Genomic DNA, 20,918 nt, shown 5'->3' with positions numbered 1-20,918 from the left:
AAAATGTTAGATCAATCAGATGATGATATAGTTGCACAAATATGTGTGCTTCTTATTAAACCTGCTGCTGTTGTTACCTTTTCTCATGTGCAAGCATCCTTTTATTAGAGACAAAGGGTGCTTACATATAGAGACGGAGGGAGTAATTTCTACTTAAGATTGGTTTTGGGAATAAGATTCTCTGTTGTAACCGCAGGGTGCTGTAATCAATTACAGCCATATGATCACAATTGAATGACCAGGATTGTTTTAACTAAAAAAAACACAGTTTCAATCTCAACCGTTTGATCTGAGATGAACAACTGAGATTGGAAACTGTGTATAATTGTGGGCTTTTTCTACAGCAGGGAAACCTGATCCTTCGTTTTGTGCACACAACCAATCATATTTCAAAGACACATCTTTAAAATATTAGTTAAGAAAATAAAAAAAAATATATTAAAAATAATATTTTTCAAACTTTTAAATATTTGATAACATAATATTTGTTTTTCAGTTGAGATGAAATAATAATCATTGGAATATTATACCTAAAAATGTACTCTTTGGAATATTGTCCACCCATATTCCTTTATGGGGGACACATTCTATTCAATGATGACATTGACATTGATAACATATGATAAAATTGAGAGAATTTTTTTGAGAGAACTCTTTTTTTCTCAAGTTTTTTTCTTTCATATTACTTACGTGTTATCAATCTCACCATTAAATTGTTTCATTACTCTCATTTTTATATTGATAGTTTATCTGATCTATTCTATTCAATCGTGAAATTGATAAAACTTGAGAAAATTGAGAGAATCCATTTTTATGTTTAATGATATATGTGGTGAGACCTACATTATCCCTCGATGAATCGAGATAATTGAGAATTTGATTTTGAAACATAAAAGATGGAGATCACACGTTGAAAAAGAACTTGATATAAGTTTGTTGTTTTTGAGATGAAATTGATAATTGATTGTGAGAATAAAGATGAAAAAAGAGGATTTTTCTCTGATATGGTAAATTACCCCCAATTCATCAAGGGGTAATGTAGAAAAAACCAATATAACAAAATATAAAATAAAGTTAAATTGTTTTCATGTAATTAGCTATAACTTGTTTTCATAAACTATCTTAGATGATTTATGGAAAAAAGCTGAAAAGAGCTTATGAACAATGTCATGGCCTATTTTCATATGTTTTTCACAATAGTCTCACAAGACGTATACCAATTTTTTTTTTAAGGAAATACTTATACCAGCTGATAAGCTCAAATAAACCATTTCCAAACAAGTCCTTAAACCCTCAACAAATAATGCTAATAACACATTTACTAATACAATTTTTCATTTAAATGTGGACACACCAACGAGGATTCAAATATTGGTTAACCACGTTGTGAAACTCAATATTTGTCGCGTTCTAAGACATTATTTTTACCAAACTGTTGTTAGTTAAAATTCAATAAGTCCCACGATTTTCAAATGGACATCAGTAAATTTGTTGATTTCACATAATATTGATATTACTCGTTTGAATTACTCTCTCCATTTTAGAAAGAGTATCGTTTAAGTATTTTACACACTTTTATTAAACTAATCTTATTATCTATTGATGGGTTTCCCAGCATTAGAAATGTAAAGTAGACATAATATTTTAAAAGTAGTATACATGGTATTAATTAGAGGACACAATTGAAAAAAATTTATAATTTAAATTAAATAATAAAAATGACTTTCATTTTAAACAATTATTTTTTACTAAAATGACACTCATTCTAAAATTAACCAGATATGCATACAATATTGGTCCTCCATTTTTCCAACAATGTTAATATCCTTGTAATCTATTAATTATTTTACAAATTAAATTCTTTAAATCAAATTTATCTCAATAAAAAAATTAATTTATATAATTTTTTTAGGGAAACATTATCACTATATTTTACATGTATTTAATCATGTGTTGTCAAATAAATTAATAAATATATGAGAGATCGTGTAAGTTAATAAAGGAAAACAAAAAAAAAAAATGAGGTCTCCGTCTTCCATTGGGTGTATTATATGTTGGTTTTAGGTTTTGATGTTGTATCCTGCTTGATTTGTATTGTGTTTTTTTTTTTTTTGCATGTGTCGTCGTCTGACCTTTATTCTGAACTTTTTGTATTGGCTCGAGTATTTCTTATACTCATTTTTCTATATTATTTAAGCCATTGTCATTTAAATCATAGGTTTGATAATATTATAAAACAAATAACTACTCTTACAATTCACCACTACTATCTATCTGAATGATAGCATACATGGTGCATACAAGAAACAAATCTAAGATACATTGATGAGACATTTTGCCTAACCCTTATTTTTCTTTTGCATAGTCAGAGGGATTAATTAGTCCCTAACAAGCTACACCTTTGGAGAAATGCGTCTTGTTCTTGTTTCTGGAGGACCAATGAACAATTCAGTTTCCACATCTGAACTTGGACTGCTTTGATCTGCATAAGGTTCAGCTTCAGCTATATTTTCTCTCTGATCCTTTGTTGCTTCCTGTGATGAATAGTTACCATACTGCACACAAATTTGTATTTCCATTCTATAGTTGAAAGATTTGTATATTTCATGTTTGATATCAAAAGTAAAGTTACAGCTAGCAAAAGTTGAAATAATAACGGAAATAGAGACGATAAAAAAATGAAAAAGGTTTCTAAACAACGAAATTAGAGACACATCTAGCCTTTTTACATTCATAAATTTCCGTCGTCATTTGAACTTTTTCTAGAAGTTTCAAGATTTCTATGAATCTGGATGCTTTGAATGAGCAAATTTAGGGGGGAATTAATTCCAGATAGAAAGTGAATTTACCTTCTCCGCGAGCATGGCATTTTCAGCAACTAGGGTTTTTTCCTGAATTGTATTCAAAATAATTGTCAGAATCTTTTTGATGTAATGCTAGCTGGGAACTTTTTCAATGTGCATTACTTATAAAGCTTTTTTTTATTTTCTTGGCATGTATTATCATGTGTTGGATAATAAACTTGATTTGGTCCATTGGACTAATCAAGTGTTAGGCCCAATTAGCTAATAAGTGATGTAGCCCATAGAAAGTTCTAGAGTCATGTAGAACTAGATTGGTAGAAATATCATTAAGTGTAGTTGAGAGAAGAGTGTAGAACTCTCATGAGAGAAGTGTGTAGAACACTCTCTTGAAGTGTGTAGAAAGTTATCCTAGGATGTGTCTAGAACTCTCCATTGGAGCCTATAAAAAGAGGAGAGCTTGTCATTTGTAAATCAAGCAAGCAAACAAGAATCAAAGTATCCTTTCAAGTAATAGAAATTGTTCGTCTCTCAAATATTCTCCTCCTAAATTCCTCACAAAGTTCTCACCATAATCTTCTCCTATTTTCCAACAAAGTGGCATCAGAGCTTAGGTTCTGAGAATAAATTATTCCATAGTTATGGCGGTCAATGGAGCAGCATCCTTCCAAGTTCCACTTCTCAAAGGGAGTACCTATGATAATTGGTGCATCAAAATGATGGCTCTTCTTGGAGCGCATGATGTTTGGGAGGTTGTTGAAAAAGGCTATACGGAATCACAAGATGAGGATTCCTTAACTAAAGCACAAAGAGACTCTTTGAAGGATTCAAGAAAGAGAGACAAAAAAGCTCTCTTCCTCATCTACCAAGCATTGGATGAAGATGAGTTCGAGAAAATCTCAAATGCAACATCCGCTAAGGAGGCATGGGAGAAGCTTAAAACCTCTTGCCAAGGAGAAGACAAGGTAAAGAAGGTACGTCTCCAAACTTTAAGAGGCGAGTTTGAATCCTTGCATATGAAAGAGTCAGAGTCTATTTCAGAATATTTTTCTAGAGTTATCTCTATCTCAAATCAATTAAAAAGAAACGGTGAAAAGTTAGAAGATGTGAGAATTATGGAGAAGATACTTCGATCATTAGACCCCAAATTCGAGCATATTGTTGTGACAATTGAAGAAACCAAAGATTTAGAGACTATGACAATAGAGCAACTTCAAGGATCTTTGCAAGCTCATGAAGAGAAGCACAAGAAGAAGAAAGAGATCACCGAGAAACTCTTCAAGATGCAACTAAAAGAGAAAGATGAAGGTCAACGAAATGATAGGAGCCAACAAAGTCAAGGTAGAGGTCGAGGACGGGGTCGCGGTCGAGGCCAATTTGGACGTGGCCACGGTGCGCGTGGTTCAATTTTTTCTGGAAGCAGTTACGAGAAAGGAGAGACCTCAACTAGAGGACGTGGGAGAGGATACCCAAAATCAAGGTATGACAAATCTCAAACTCAATGCTACAATTGTCACAAGTTTGGGCACTATGCTTCAGAGTGTAGATTCTCCAAGAATCTAGTAGAGGAGAAGACCAACTACGTGGAAGAAAAAGACGAGAAATTTGAAACAGTGCTGCTAGCACGTGGAAGTAATGAAGGCATCCATGAAAATTCATGGTGCCTTGACACTGGTGCAAGCAATCATATTTGTGGAAAAAGGAGCATGTTCGTGGAGCTTGATGAGTCGGTGCATGGAAATGTCTCATTTGGAGATGATTCTAAGATTCCAGTGAAAGGCAAAGGTAATATCTTAATTCGCTTGAAAGATGGAAGACATCAATTTATTTCAAATGTCTACTATGTCCCTAATATGAAGAGCAATATTTTGAGTCTGGGGCAACTGTTAGAAAAGGGTTATGATATTCGCATAAAAGATTCAAGTCTCTCCATCAAAGATGAAAAAAATAATCTCATCACCGAGGTACCAATGTCAAGAAATAGGATGTTCTTCTTGAATATCCAAAATGATGTTGCAAAGTGTCTCAAATCTTGCTACAATGATGCTTCATGGCTTTGGCATCTCCGATTTGGGCACTTAAATTTTGGAAGTTTAAGCTTGATGGCAAAACAAAATATGGTGAGAGGTCTTCCATCTATCAACCATCCAGACCAATTGTGTGAAGGATGTTTACTTGGGAAGCAATTCCGGATGAGTTTTCCAAAGGAGTCAAACTCAAGAGCCAAGAAGCCGCTCGAACTTATACATGCTGACGTATGTGGACCAATCAAGCCATTCTCACTAGGTAAAAACAATTATTTCCTCCTTTTCATTGATGATTTTTCAAGAAAAACATGGGTCTATTTCTTGAAACAGAAATCGGAAGTCTTCGTAACCTTCAAGAAGTTTAAAGCTGTTGTGGAGAAAGAAAGTGGTCGACAGATAAAAGCTATGCGGACTGACCGAGGAGGAGATTTCACTTCTAAAGAGTTTCAAGAGTTTTGTGAAGAGAATGGAATCAGACGTCCATTGACAGTTCCAAGATCCCCCCAACAAAATGGTGTGGCGGAAAGGAAGAATCGGACAATACTAGACATGGCTCGAAGCATGCTCAAAAGTAAGAAACTACCAAAAGAGTTTTGGGCTGAAGCTGTGGCGTGTGCAGTCTATCTATCTAATCGATCTCCAACTAGGAGTGTGTGGGGAAAGACACCACAAGAAGCATGGAGTGGAAGGAAGCCAGGTATCTCACACTTGAGGGTCTTCGGGAGTGTAGCCCATGTTCACATTCCAGATGAGAAAAGAGCAAAGCTTGATGATAAGAGTGAGAAGTTCATCTTTGTTGGTTACGATCAAAGCTCAAAGGGTTACAAGTTATACAATCCAGACAACAACAAGATTGTAATTAGCCGAGATGTGGTCTTTGATGAAGAAGGAGAATGGGACTTTGGAGCACACAAAAAGGAATACAGTTTCTTTCCCGAATTCGAAGAAGATACGTCTCAAGAAGTTCAGCAAGTGCCCCGTTCACCAACATCACCCACTGCTGAAGATACAAGTAGTGAAAGAATTACAGCGCGCACACGGAGTCTTCAAGATCTTTATGATAACACGGAGCCACTATCACAACGAAGGCTTGAAGATCTCTATGAGGAAACAGGAGAGACAGATAACATCACACTATTTTGTCTCTTTGCAGATTGTGAACCCATGAATTTCGAAGAAGCTACACAAGATAAGAAATGGAGAGATGCAATGGATGAAGAAATCAGATCCACAGAGAAGAACAACACATGGGAACTCGTATCCCTACCCAAAGGGCATAAATCCATCGGTGTCAAATGGGTGTACAAAGCAAAGAAGAATTCAAAGGGAGAAATTGAAAGATATAAGGCAAGACTAGTCGCAAAAGGCTATAGTCAAAAGGCGGGGATTGATTATGATGAAGTGTTTGCCCCAGTCGCTCGTCTGGAGACCATAAGACTCATAGTCTCCCTAGCAGCTCAACAGAAATGGAAAATTCACCAGATGGATGTGAAATCTGCCTTTTTAAATGGAGTTTTAGAGGAGGAAGTGTACATCGAACAACCTTTGGGTTACAAGGTGAAAGGACACGAAGATAAAGTTCTCAAACTAAATAAAGCACTGTATGGTTTGAAACAAGCCCCAAGAGCATGGTACAGTCGAATTGATAACTATTTCAAAGCAAACAACTTTACAAAGTGCCCACACGAGCATGCCATGTACGTCAAGATCAAGAATGGAGATATCTTGATTGTTTGCATATATGTGGATGACTTGATCCTCACGGGAAACAATCCAAATATGTTTGAAGAATTCAAGAAAGCTATGATCAAGGAATTCGAGATGTTTGATATTGGGCTCATGTCATACTATCTTGGCATAGAGGTAAGGTAGAAAGAGGATGGAATCTTCATTTCCCAACAAAGATATGCAAATGAGATGCTAAAAAAGTTCAAGATGGATGGTTGTAAACCAATTAGCACACCAGTGGAGTGTGGATTGAAGCTATCAAAGTTTGATGGAGCAGAAAAGGTGGATGCTACCAACTTCAAGAGTTTAGTTGGGAGTTTGAGGTATCTGACATGCACAAGACCTGACATCCTCTATGCTACAGGGATCATCAGTCGACACATGGAGAATCCAACTATTACCCATCTCAAGGCTGCAAAAAGAATTCTTCGCTATATCAAAGGTACAACCGACCTTGGCTTATGGTTCTCATCAGATAAGGACTATAAGTTAGTTGGTTATAGTGACAGTGATTGGGCTGGAGATGGCGATGATCGGAAAAGTATTACCGGATTTGTGTTCTTCATGGGAAACACATCTTTCACTTGGATGTCGAAGAAGCAGCCAATTGTCGCACTTTCGACATGTGAGGCAGAATATGTAGCAGCTACATCATGTGTTTGTCATGCAGTTTGGCTTAGGAATCTATTGAAGGAATTGGGAATGTCACAGAAGAAGCCGACCACGATTTTTGTGGACAACAAGTCATCCATCGCTCTTGCAAAGAATCCAGTATTCCATGATCGTAGCAAGCATATTGATACTCGTTACCATTACATAAGGGAGTGCATCGAAAGAAAGGATGTACAAGTTGAATGTGTGAAGTCTCAAGATCAAGTAGCTGATATCTTCACCAAGCCACTCAAGCATGAAGACTTTATCAAGTTGAGAGGTTTACTAGGGATGACAAATCAAGTTTAAGGGGGGATGTTGGATAATAAACTTGATTTGGTCCATTGGACTAATCAAGTGTTAGGCCCAATTAGCTAATAAGTGATGTAGCCCATAGAAAGTTCTAGAGTCATGTAGAACTAGATTGGTAGAAATATCATTAAGTGTAGTTGAGAGAAGAGTGTAGAACTCTCATGAGAGAAGTGTGTAGAACACTCTCTTGAAGTGTGTAGAAAGTTATCCTAGGATGTGTCTAGAACTCTCCATTGGAGCCTATAAAAAGAGGAGAGCTTGTCATTTGTAAATCAAGCAAGCAAACAAGAATCAAAGTATCCTTTCAAGTAATAGAAATTGTTCTTCTCTCAAATATTCTCCTCCTAAATTCCTCACAAAGTTCTCACCATAATCTTCTCCTATTTTCCAACATCATGTAACTAAACAGTAAACACAGAAAAATGTTCCCTAAAAAAAAAGTAGAAAAATGTTAGCATTTCAAGTCATAATTGTATAGTAGTCTGAATTCGACCACAAATCTTATAACAAATTGATACACTGTAATGCAATTGATTTTGGGATTTGAATTATATTTACTGAGAAAGATGCAATCACAATTGTGGCTGCTATTCTCTTCAATATCAACGATCGCAACCTTAATCGTGACTGCTATTTAAAACCCTAATAAAGTGATCCTAATTGATAACAAACATTTTTTGTTCAAAGAAACTTACCTTTTCCTTTAGCTGCTCAATTTGTTCCCTGAAAACCTGAGTCTGAATAATAGAAATTTCAGATTTAATATTATCCGTAAAATTTAAAATTATATAGGCTTGTTGATTTATCAAGCTAACCTTTTTTGCTCGAATTTTGCTTATACTTCTCTCCAACTGTTGTTCTATCTTTTGTAGTTCATCAATGGAACAAGACCCTAGACCTTCTCCTAAGAGTTTCCTGAGGTTATGAAAATACAAATGCAACATAGTCTGTTCTAAGTTAGGAAAGTTAAAACTTAAATGTAAATAAATTTGTCAACAATGAATAGAAATTCAAAATATTTAACCGTTTTGAAGTCTCAAGAAGGTCAATCTTTTTCATCATGTTTTCTGCTTCTTCCTTCAATTGCTGTAATATATAAGGCAATTTCATTCAAATTTTGAAGTCTCTTAAGTTGAAATGCAGTGTCTAAATAAGTAAGCATACTAATTGAACTCCAAATTACACAGGAAATGTTTCAAATATGAGGGCATGTATTTCAGGCATTGATTATTAGGGTTATTTATCTTTTTCTTTTATGCAAATCTTACTTTGGTGTATTTAAACATGCTCTCTCTTTTCTCCTTTCTTTTTACAAAAAAAAAAATCTTACTTCCACCATTTTCATAGAAATCTTTGAAAAAAAATATCTAAAATAAATTAATTAGAGTGACAATTTAATAATTATAAATGAAAATAAGAAATTACAAACACAAACTATTTTATGTCATTATGAGGGCAAAGCAAATCCTTTCATGTAATTGGATCCTCTACAATTGCAGTATGGTGTTGCATCTGTAGAGACTATTAAATAATTTTTCTCACAAAATTGGGAAGTTTCTGCAGTTGCAGCATCATACTGCACCTGTATAGGTTCAAATCCCTCCCTAACAAATGAGCTGATCAGAGAGCTTCTACTTCCACAAGTCTTTTGCATTTTTTTTGGTGTACAATCTTTTGCATCTTTATTTATTAATAGCAAATTAATATATATAAAATAAAAGGAGTCACAGACACAGATACCAAAGAACTAATAAACCCCTACACACCTGCGAAATACCAAAGAATAAACCGCCCAACACTAAGGCTAGCCTAGAAACCCGCCAATAAAGAGCTCAGACACAATGGGAGATTGACCAAGCTTACTACCCCAAGAGTGTGGCCCATCCATCAAAGATACTGACCCAAGACCCCGCTTAAATGCACCGATGCAAGACCCATACTCAAGAACCTACCGGTCCCAACAGAGGATCGGTTCCACCTGCCACTCATAATGGAAACAAGAGTGACCAGAGTCCTCTCAAAAACCCAGTACCCAGAGGTGAAGTGGATTTTTGCAATCAGTTACTCAGCATAAAATGACCTGTTAGAAGCGACCCCACAGGTAACAAATAGGTGACTAACCGATTTTGGCTCCTCCCCACAAAAAGTGCATAAGGAAGCAGCCCGATTGATCAAAACCCGACACTGAAGCAGGTTCACTCTATTTGGGATCCTATCAAGAATGAGTTGCCATGAGAAAACTTGAACCTTGGATGGATCCCGATATTCCAGAGTAGAGAAAGAATATTGGAAAGGTCTGCAAGTCTTTTGAATCTTTTTATTTTTGCAAATGTTACAAATATATAGTATAGGAACTAGTAGTGGATTATTTAGTAATGTGGGACAAGAGGAGACACATTAGTAATTAACTTATCATTTCATCTCAAAGGTGTGAATACAATTGCATATGTTTCTAGAAGTAGAATCGAGGTGTTGGTTAGCTCAATTGGTTTAAGCTTAAGGTTAAGAAGTTAAAGGTCCTACATTTGAATCCGGACGAATGAGTAAATATTAATATAACAATTAATAAATAACAATTATCATTACAATTTCATTTCAATATTATGTGTCTATTTATAGGTGCTAGAACATGTTCCCTAGAAATGTGTCTATTTATAGGGGCTAGAACATGTTCCCTAGAAGGTGAATAATCTAGACTTTTGTTTGTCTTTTCTACTCCCTCCATTTCTTTTCTTTTTTTTTATATATATTTTAGGTGATTGCACAAGTATTAAGGAATCATTTAAGTATAGAAATAATTGTAAGGTTTAGACTAAAATGCCCTTATTTATGTTTTTTGTCTACTGTCCAATCTCCTTAATTATCAACACTCACCACACAAATTGAAACTTCAATTGCATTTATTATTGAAACTTCTAATTAAATGGTGTGTTTTTCAACAAGGGTAAAATTGGATAAAAAAATATTAAAAATCCTAAAACATCAAATATTTTGAAATAAAGTTGAAGTCCTAGAACATCAAAAGAAAAGAAATGGAGGAGGTATGTTATATGATTATAGATATTTCTAGATTACAACTTAACCTAGACAATAATAGAACAATCTAGAAATATTTAAGAGAAACACATACTTTTTAGCAACTAAAAAATTAAACAATTAAAAAAGTACTATTTAATTTCTGGATGATGAATAGGGAGACACAATAATAAGAGGTATATGTAATAAACCTGAGTATTTTCAACTGATTCAGATGGTGTTGGAGTGCTATTAATCCTGGTATGATTGCGGTATCGTTCAATCGTTTCTGGAATGCTGTAACATTAAAGCCAATGTGACTATTAATTCAGAGTCCAAGTATTAAGAAAATATATACGTACTTGCTAAATAGTTTAAAAAAATGAGAAAACACACAAGGGTACATGTGAAAAAATGAAAATGGGACTTAGTTAAACATATATTTTTGTAGTAAAAATGAAATATCAATAGGATAAGTAAAATGAAGAGAAAATAGATAAGACAGATATTTTTCTGTAATTTAGAAAAGAAATATTAATGCCCTAATTTTATTTTAGTTTTCGAGAGATTATATTATAGAGTAAGGTATTCGTTTTTCAATCTCTCGAGTCATTGGAGAAGCAATCCCAATTTGCATCTAAAGGATACTATCTGCTATAATTAGGGTTTTTCTATCTGTATTATTATACAATTAGTTATTAAACAAGTAATTCTGTCAAGAATTGTGAGTCTGGTAGGAAAGTGGATATAAAGTTATTGTTAGAAAATTAGGAGTCTTTGGTGTAAATTTCTGGAAGAAAAATAAGGTGATGATATTTGTAACAGTCCAGATTTTTTTAATTGAGAAATTTAATTTTTTTTTTTTTTTTGTGGAAAGAAATGTGCCTTATCTATTGGGAGGTGTAAGGGGTTGGAGGCTTATTGAATAAAGGAAATGTGCCCTTAGTGTCATTTTGGAAGGGTGTTTAAATTGGCTACTCTTCATTGAAAGATTTCTTTCCTCAACTGCATATGAATATTTGTGAAAATAAAGACTGTTTTGATTTCGGAAGCAAGAAAAAAGTTGGATAACTTTTAGGTTTTCTTGTTTGTTTGGAGGAGGAAGCTTTTGGTGTAGAAAGAAAATAGTTTGGGTTAACTAAATAATTTATGCAATGTTTGTCTTAATCACTATGAGGATATATAGCTTTGTTTTAAAAAGGTAAAAAATTATTTAAAACTGCACTTGAAGGAAATGGTTATTAACGTGTTGTCCAAGAGTTTAGCTTTTAGGTCACAACTTTTATATGATCCGAATGATGATTTCGCGCCTCTTTTTGGAGTTAAAATGTGAGTTGTCAATTTTACGTCAATTATGAACTAGTTAAATGAATGATATATAAGAGAGATGAATCTTAAATTCAATGTCCTAAGATTTTGGGTGGAGATGTGATTTTAAGTCCTCTTAGTGTTCCTGATCATTTGTCTCTTATTGCTCTTGCTCCTCCGTATTTTCCAACAAGAAGTATTAGAGTCTGGTTTGACTTCATGAAGGAGAAAGCCTGGATCCATATGTAATGGATCAAAGTAAACTGATGTGGGAGACTCACTTGAGACAGATCATTGAGTACAAGTGTGAGTAGTTACTCCATCATCAAGCATGAATGCATTAAACGAATGATATATAAAAGATATGATGATTCATATACTCAATGTCCTTTTAGTGGAGTTATGATCCAATCTCTCAATTGTCTTGATCGTTTAGTCTTTTGTTGCTTTTGCTCCTCCAGACAACCCTAAAACTTTTTGACATTGAAATTTTTCTTTCAGGATTTGATTTGGTGTGTTGGATTGTTGGGTTATGTTCATTTATGTAAGCTATATTTGAAGTTTTATTCCCTTTGTCTATGGGTCTAAGTAGAACATTTTTGGCAATTATAAATGTCATTGTTTGGTCGTCTATTTGGCAGTGTTTACTTCATTGTAAAGCATATATATTTTTAAATGGAGATTTATTGTTTATAAAATTTTAAGACTAAATTTGGTTGGTCTAAAAATAAATAAATAAATAAAAGTATATACATACCGGGATAATGACTTTTAAATAAATTTACTTTATAAAACCAAATAAAACTATTGAAACAAAAAAATAGAAAAAATAATAAATTCACATCGACCGAGACTAGTTGACATTTTAAGAGGAATTTGGACTAATTTTGTACCGCAAAAGGTCTAAATATTCTCTTGGCAATTAATTCTCAGAAGACTTTCTATTCTCAGAAACATAACTAGAGGGGAGTGTTAACGGATGGAGCAAGTTTGAATTGTGTGTTTTGTTCGGACCAACTTGAGGTAGAGGACCATTTTTTTGTAGATATTGTTTTTGTTGGGAGGGTTTGGTATTCGATTTTCAAGTGGATCAGAACGAGAGTGATTCTATCCAGAAATGTGATCTCTCTTTTTTATTATTTTTGTTCTCCGAAAGATATATCTTTGGATTTGATCATACAGGTATGCGTTATACTTTTCTTTCAAAGGTATATTTGTAACAAGCTTAAATCGATCAATTACAAACTCCACTTGAACCTTGCTCTCTCCATCCTTAAACTACTCTTCAAGACAAAACCGATCAAGTTCAAGCCCCGTTTGAACCTTGATCTAGACATCGACCTCCACTTGCATCAACCCACATTTGATGGTCCCACAAGCATCTAAGTTTGATCATTCTTCTTTTATCCAACTATACTATGTAGTCCTACAAGCTTTCACATTTAACTCTTCAGCCCTCGCAATGCCTTCTCCCATCTCGAATTAATATTTTGTGCCTAACTACCTTAGGAAATTGTCAAAATCGAGATCCCACTAAAGATCGTTAGGGTATAGAAAAAGCGTAGATCGTAGGATCGTAACAAAGATTGTAAGATCCCACATAATAGACAATATTATACTAAAAACTAAGAAAAATAACCTTTCATAAAAAAAATAAAAAAAAATAAAAAAAACTTCCATTAATCATAACTAGATATTTGACCTGTGCTCTGCACCGGTTTATTGTAAAGGGATAGACATACGAATAAGGATATAGCCAACAAGATATGAATGAAAATGGTGCGATGCATTTTTTTAGTATTAAATAAGTGTACAAAAAAAAAGCAAGAGGATAGGAATGAAATTGGTGCGATGCATTTTTTTAGATGGAATTTGTTAGGTTAAATTACTGCTAACCTAATACAGCAAATGAGCGGGAAAATATTAGGTTAACTTGCTGCAGACCTAACAAAATTAATAAATAAGGATTCTCATTGTCTTAAGCATCTTCGAAAAACGTTCATAGAAAAATAAAGCATCATCTTAAAACATGGGGATTGCAGACGAGGAAGCACAAACAAGAGGGATAGATGAAGACACATTTTGGTTGGGAAAAAAACATGAGAAATTGTTTGACTGTTATTTCTTTCTATTTGGAATTGCTATGTATGAACATGAGATATGATATGAGAAAGGGGGAGGATGTGATAGGAATTTATAGATGAATGAAAGATGAAAAAAAATGAGAAAAATTCCGAATTTTCTAACCTAATGATTCAATTAAACACCAATAAGTCCAAAAACTGAAATTAATTACTGAATATGGCCTTTAGAGTGGAAAATGGGTCGATTTCCGGCAGAACGGACCAGTTCCGTGGTCAAAAGTTGCGGGTCGAAACCGGGTCGGATTATCAGACTGTAACCGGACAAACCACCTTCCCTGACGCGGAAAAAAAAAAGTGCAAATTCCGCAATCCGGCTCTCTTCCGCGGTGCGCCACCTGCTCTAGCTTCTTCTCCGATCTTGGACCCGCTCCAAATTGGTGGAGGCATCATGACTCGTAAGATCGTACGATCTTGGGATCTAGATCACGATCTTGACAACAATGATTGGGACGTCTATTGCCACTTTGATGCAAGTTCATACTCTTATTTTATGTAAAAGATAGCCTTGGGAGATTATTGTTTGTGACCTTGATCATGCCATGCTAAAAAAATTGTGATCACACTATTAATTATTTAATGTGGAACACCACAAAACCAGTAAAGATCTTTCCATTTTTTTAAACCCTGCATCATATATGTTATAGGAAAAGAAAAAAGTGCTAGAGTACGAACTAAAACAAAAATATTCTTAAAAAAATAAAAACTAAACCCAAAATATAAAAATATCCTTACTAAAGAAAAACTAAACCAAAAGTATAAATATTTACAGTATTGATAAAATATTCCCAAGATATTGTAGGAGGAATCAAGTCTTCCTTATGTATTGCAGATAATAATAAATAACTAAATCAATATTTCATATATATAAGGATAGTACCTCTCTAAATTAACTGTGTATGATCTCTCACTTCATCTGAATATACTGTATGTCAGTACTTGTTACATATGATACCGTAACTACATGTGATGTGATGCTTCTTTCTGTGCTAGTTTAACTTAATGTAACTTAATGTTATGGTTCAGGTACTAGGATACTATTTAATTTCATTTAGTTAAAATTATCTCTATTTAATGGTTGTTTATGCGTTTGATGTTGTTAACTTTTGATTTTGGTCTTGGATTGTGTTAAAAATAGAAGCTTTATGTACTTTTTTTAATGGTTTTGTTGAGTTTATGGATAAGATTTCAGAAATCTAGTGTTAGACCCTGATAACTAGCATAAACACTAGTCACGAGAAGAGGAGTGCTAGGAATACGATCTATTTTTAAATCGAATCTAACCCCCTCTTTTTTATTGAGTGAATTTTTTTTTTTTTTTGAATCAGCATATATATATGAAAAGCCACGAACAAGAAGTGTTAATATGGCAAGCTGTTACAATCAAAAAATCACCCCTGCAATCTAAAACGCGCAGCAGCCTAAGGTGATAGCAGGAAACAACAAGGCCAGCATGACATGGGAAAAACACAACAAACAAACCAAAGGAACATGTATAAACAAACCCCCCATGCCATCGGGCAGCAAAACCAAAAACCTGCTACAAACAGCTGAAAGGAGAGAGAAACAAACCCCTAGCAGATTCAAAAAGAGCATCCTTCATCTTGGACAAAACTTGGGTGCCATTAAATCCTAGACATTGATGGCACCCAACACACACATCACACACACACACACTTGGGGCAATGTGTGGCCCTGATCTAATGGCATGGTGCCATTAATGACACCAAAGTGCCACCCATTCATCTTCTATTTAGGCACTCTCTAGGATTCCAAGTCCACTCATAGAAGAGGAATGAAGCTATCCTTAGTCTACTCAAAGCCCAAAACCAAGACACCGCTTTGATTTCATCCACAATATCCTCCACCTCTTTCCTTTGAGTGAAATTAATATGTATGTCTTACATTTGAAAAATAAATCTTACATAAAATGGTGAGATCCACGTTAACTTTACTAGTCATGGGTGAGTTTAAACATATAATGTTCATAACACTCCTCATATAAAAAATTAGACCATTATAATCTTTTTCATCATATCTTTTGTTTTTGTTTATAATAGCGACGGATGATAATATATTTAATAAAAGGAGTGCTAAACATAAACTGAAAAACACAAAAATTTGCAAGAAATATATTAGATCAATTGAAAATCAAGGCTAACTTTACTTTGTGAAAACGTCATTTATTTTTATTTTCTTAACATTTTATCTAAATTGAGTATTTTTTATTTTCTTAACATTTTATCTAAATTGAGTCGTTGTGATAGTGTAAAGATATGTTAGTTAGGTATGTATTTTAGAAAATAATGAAAATAGTTCTTTAGCATTTTCATTGTTTCAGAAAATAGAAAATTATTGCTCACTAGAAGTCCTATTTTTATTCTCTCACATCTGAAATATAAAACTAAAACAAATTTCAAGAAAATATAAATAGATAGAAAAAAATTTCCATAGAGTAAAAAAATCTAAAGAAACGCTTGATGAATAAATTATTATTCCAGATGCAATATAATCACACATTTTGTGAACAAATAAATTAATTAATTAATCAGAAACAAGTACATACCTAGAGCTAGCAAATTCATAAAGCCTCCCTCTTGGTGAGAAAACAATAAGAGCAACCTCAGCATCACACAACACTGATAACTCAAAGGCTTTCTTCAACAAACCACTTCTTCTCTTTGAGAATGTTACTTGCCTACTTGTTGCGTTCTCTATACGCTTCATTTGTGTCTTTCCTCTCACCATTTTTTCTTTTCTTTTCTTTGCTGAAATCACAACAACAACAAAAATTAGGTATCCAAATACTTATAGCATAAATTTTTTTTTTAAAAAAAAAAATCGAAGCCTATTTCAATTCATAACAAAAAAAGTTCTCACCAAGAAGGAAAAACACAATTTAAACCTTGTAAGGAAAAGGGATGAAAATATTAGCCTTTAAGATCTAGAAAGTTATGGAAAAATGGAAAAAAATATTGCAAGAGATTAGAATTAGAATTATTTACCACCCAATAAAACCAAAGGAACAAAAATTCTTAGAAGGGTGTTTGAAATATGAAGGATGAAAGAAACAAAGAAATGGGAAGTTAATGAAAAAATTCTTAAAAGTATTTGATGACTAAATTTGAATGGTGTAAAATAGCTTCCTAGAAAAAAGGTAAGGGTCTAAACACCTATAAAGATTTAAGGGCTTTTCTGATTAATTGATGTAGGTTGAACTTACCGGCAAGAAAAGCAATTTCAAAAGGAAACAGATTTGCACCAAATTGGCAAAATCAAAGAAAATATATGTATAAAGGGTTGTGCCTAGAATAGGAAAATAAGGAAGGGAAGGGTAAAAAATGAGTAAGAGTTAAGGAATCAAAAGAAAGTAGAAACTAAGCACACCCAAAAGTAGTGATACATAATTGAGGTAAGTTCAAGGAAAAGGATTGGATTTGGATTTGACTCTCTTTTTTAGCTAAGATAGAAAGCAATGACACCTTTCCTTATTAATCAACCTGACCCCATCTTGCTTCTACAAGCTACCCCACCATATTAAGAATCAAATGATTTTTTCATGTTACTTTATAATTTGCTTGTTTTGGTAAAATCATACTCTACTTGCCCAGAAAGAGAAATTTCTAGATTAAAGTCACTAGTAATTTGAAAATGATACTGCCAAATTTTCTATGAAAGGAAAAGGAAAAAAATATATTGTAAGGAAAAAGGACAGATATGGGTTTTCTTTTGGACGCAAGGACAGATATTGGTTGTAGTGATCAATGAATTAATGAATTCTTTGGTAAAATATATATATCATGCAATGCCAACTCATCTCCCAAGGCATATAGAAATAAGAATCTGGTAGTGATATGGGTTTCAATTGCATGATGGTGAAATTGTCATTTGTACTTTTGCCGAACACATATAGAAATAAGAATCTGGTATGCATTTAATAAGAATCTGGTATGCATTTGATTTGTGATTAAATTTGTATAACTGGTTCACTACAATTTAACTTGGGTTAAATATATTTTTGCTCCCTATAAATATGTTAATTTTTTGTTTTAGTCCTTCTAAAAATTTTCTTCAACTTTTAGTCTCTATAAAATTTTCAATCACTACTTTTGATCTCTATTTTTAATTTAATTTTTGTATTTTTTAATAAAATTGTGCAAAAATGTGTAAAATATTCTAAAAAAAATTCCTAAAAAAAATTAGAATTTTTTTAACAAAACACAAATTAAATATGAATTTTTAACCGTAAAAACTATAAAAATCTATATTAAATTCATGTTTTGTTAAAAAAATCTAAAAAATTTTGGGAGTGATTCTTATAATATTTTGAATTTTTCTGAAAATTTTTATTAAAAAATATGAATTCTACATATGAGCTTACTTTAAAAGAGGAACCAAAAATGAAGATTGAAAATTTTATAGGGACCAAAAGTTGAAGGAAAATTTTAGAGGGACTAAAACGAAAAGTTGACATATTTATAGGGGCCAAAAACATATTTAACCCATTCAACTTTGGTTATTTAAAGAATAAATCATCATATTTTTGGTTAATTATTGCAAGTGTTTGACAATTTAACGATCCAAGACACATTATCACCTTTAACCAATTGCTTGTTAGAGATTATTTTGACCAACGATGGACAATTGAAGTGATCGAGTTCAAATTTCATGGATAAAAATGTATAGTACATTTGTTCTTGCGCCCGAACCTGATTTCTCGTGTCCGAAGGCTTCTTTACTGTGATTTACTGATGATTGACATTCAAACTTCTCACTTAACTTGTAGTTGGACGAAAAGAACTTGATATAGATAGTCAATTAGGTTTTTTAGCAAAAATTATTCATCAAACCACATTTATAATATGATTAACAAAAATATCCAAATTATTTTCATAGAATGGACCACATGTTTTATTATTTGTAAAATGTTAAAAATACTATATTCACATAATTATGATAGTAAGATATAATTCATACTTATGCAAACAAAGATTGATTCAACCGGGATACATGAGTTTGAATATTGTTCTTACCTCCTAAATGAATTTCTAAGTGTGTGTTTGAAATGACGTTGTATTTCTCAAAATTGTGGCAAGAAATCACGTTGCCGTGAAAGCTAGGAAAGCAAGCTTCCTCATTTCCACGAAAGTTACTCTTTAAAATATGAGTTTTGCTTTCCCACCGCCAAACCAAACAGGTCATAAGAATCGCCCTCTTTCTCTAGAGAGTGGGAAGGTTAAAACTAAAAATACCAAGATTTATTTTTAAATAATCTTTTTGTAGTAAATATTTTTATTTTGTGGGAAAGAAAGTGCGTACATAGCTATCATTCTCTATAAACTCCCAATATTTTTTCTCCACAATTGGATGTCTATTTGGTTTGATGTTAAATAAGCATTACACATCATTACTAACATATATTGGGTTATAATCCCACTCATAAGGAGAGGGCTTAGCAAAACACATATTTACAACTTATAAGTACTAATTTTTTTCTCCATAGTAGAAGTATGGGAAATGTTAACCAGTGCCCCCGGGGCACTGGTTAAGGAAGCATATATAGTAATACTGCATTGGTACTTGTGAAGTCAACTCTTTAAAGGTTTAAAAAGTGTTATTTTTAAACTAAAACTTTCTTTTTTGGTTTCCTTAACCAGTGCCCCGGGGGCACCGGTTAACACAACCCTAGAAGTATTTAATCGATGTAAAGTATGTTATTTGAACAACCATTTTTGCCACATATTATGGAACAAACAAAGATAAACAAATAAATGTAGCTATTGGGTTTTAACTTTTATTGAATTTCAAAAGTTATCAGAAAAATAGTCCTACAAATATCGTTTCTCATGTGATGTAATTTATTTTTGGTTACAAAGCTAAGAACAACAAAAAGAAAGGAAGCAGGAAAAAAAAGAAACTATAAGCTCTTAAGAAGCAGGTTCCCATAGCATCAATTTTAAGCTTGTCGATTAGATCAAGAGGAGGAGCCTGATGTTCCAAGAAATCTGCATTTGACGAAGCTCCAAGCTTGGCTAAAAAATCGGTGCAGTGATTTCCCTCTCTAAGAGTGTGAAAGATTCTGAAATTATGGGAAGCTATTATATCCTTGATATCTTGGATTAACACCGCATAGGCATGGAATTTAGATACCTCTCCTGAAACAAGATTAACTGATAGCTGAGAGTCTGAGAAGCAGACTAGTTCCTCAATTCCCATGCTCATTGCTAGGCAAAAACCTCCATAGATGGTTGTGAGTTCAGCTTGCAGAATGCATGTTGATCCTTGAATAAATCCGGAAAATCCCTTCAGAAAAAGGCATGCGCTGTTGCGAATTAAGCCTCCGTATCCAGCACGAATTGGTGTGCCATGACAGCTGCCATCAACATTGAGGATGGGGCAGTTGTAATTGTCGGTATTCCATGAAATCCAGCGCTCAGGACTAGCAACAATGACAGCAGATTGAAAACTCCTTGTGATTGTTTCGGCTGAGTTGTTGATGCTGATATTTAACCGCGTGAGAGACCAGACTTCGTTATTGAAGCACATGTTGTTACGGTGCAGCCAAATCCACCAAAGAGAAGCCAGGAAGATGGTTGAACGATTGCTGCCAACGTTATTTTTTAACCAATCTTTTGCGCCGTTGATAGAGAAAAAATTGGAGTCTGAGAAATTAAGCTTCTGCCAGATGAGTTTTGAGAATTTGCAGTCTCGAATGCAATGCATAAAAGATTCATCATCTTCCCCACATCTTCCACAGGTTGCCGATACAGCCATGTTTCTATGATGAAGCACAGATAGCGTTGGCACCGCGTCGTGCATAGCCAGCCAAATCAAAAATTTGTACTTCTCTGGTACCTGCAGTTTCCAAATCCAAGACCACGAATTATCGTTGTTAATAATATCTGGCGCTTCCGTGAAGGAGAGAAGCCAAAAAT

The 20,918-nt window shown here is 33.6% G+C and overlaps 2 protein-coding genes across 16 annotated transcripts in view; both read right to left on the bottom strand.

Moving 5' to 3' along the window:
* LOC146898038 (MADS-box protein SOC1-like) overlaps positions 1-17,403 on the bottom strand; it is a 48,751-nt gene extending 31,348 nt beyond the window's left edge. The window contains exons 1-2 of one of the 3 annotated variants that reach the window (XM_085734321.1): positions 17,207-17,403; positions 16,989-17,017 (exon numbers count right to left, since the gene is read on the bottom strand). The gene's annotated coding sequence lies outside the window, so the exon portion shown is untranslated. The remainder of the gene's footprint in view (positions 1-16,988; positions 17,018-17,206) is intronic. The other 2 variants (XM_085734316.1, XM_085734322.1) reach the window with 2 other exon arrangements.
* Positions 2,146-17,746, bottom strand: LOC146898037 (MADS-box protein SOC1-like). Of its 13 annotated transcripts, none has more exons than XM_085734331.1 (10): positions 17,207-17,403; positions 16,989-17,017; positions 16,864-16,888; positions 16,550-16,751; positions 10,747-10,831; positions 8,544-8,605; positions 8,335-8,434; positions 8,215-8,256; positions 2,850-2,891; positions 2,146-2,555 (listed from the first exon to the last, which is right to left on the bottom strand). In XM_085734331.1, exons 4-10 carry the CDS (start codon positions 16,729-16,731, stop codon positions 2,394-2,396), a joined length of 675 nt encoding a protein of 224 aa, XP_085590457.1. In that variant the 5' UTR covers positions 16,732-16,751; positions 16,864-16,888; positions 16,989-17,017; positions 17,207-17,403; the 3' UTR covers positions 2,146-2,393. The 13 variants fall into 13 exon arrangements, with proteins under 13 accessions (XP_085590457.1, XP_085590465.1, XP_085590456.1 ...); XM_085734339.1 differs by having other exon boundaries at positions 2,146-2,534; XM_085734330.1 differs by lacking the exon at positions 16,864-16,888.
* Positions 17,747-20,918: the final 3,172 nt, after the last annotated feature.

The sequence above is a fragment of the Medicago sativa genome, chromosome 8, assembly GCF_051527215.1.
Source record: "Medicago sativa cultivar Bolivia chromosome 8, Bolivia_mono, whole genome shotgun sequence".
NCBI lineage: Eukaryota > Viridiplantae > Streptophyta > Magnoliopsida > Fabales > Fabaceae > Medicago > Medicago sativa.
This window is presented reverse-complemented; position numbering and strand designations above follow the sequence as displayed.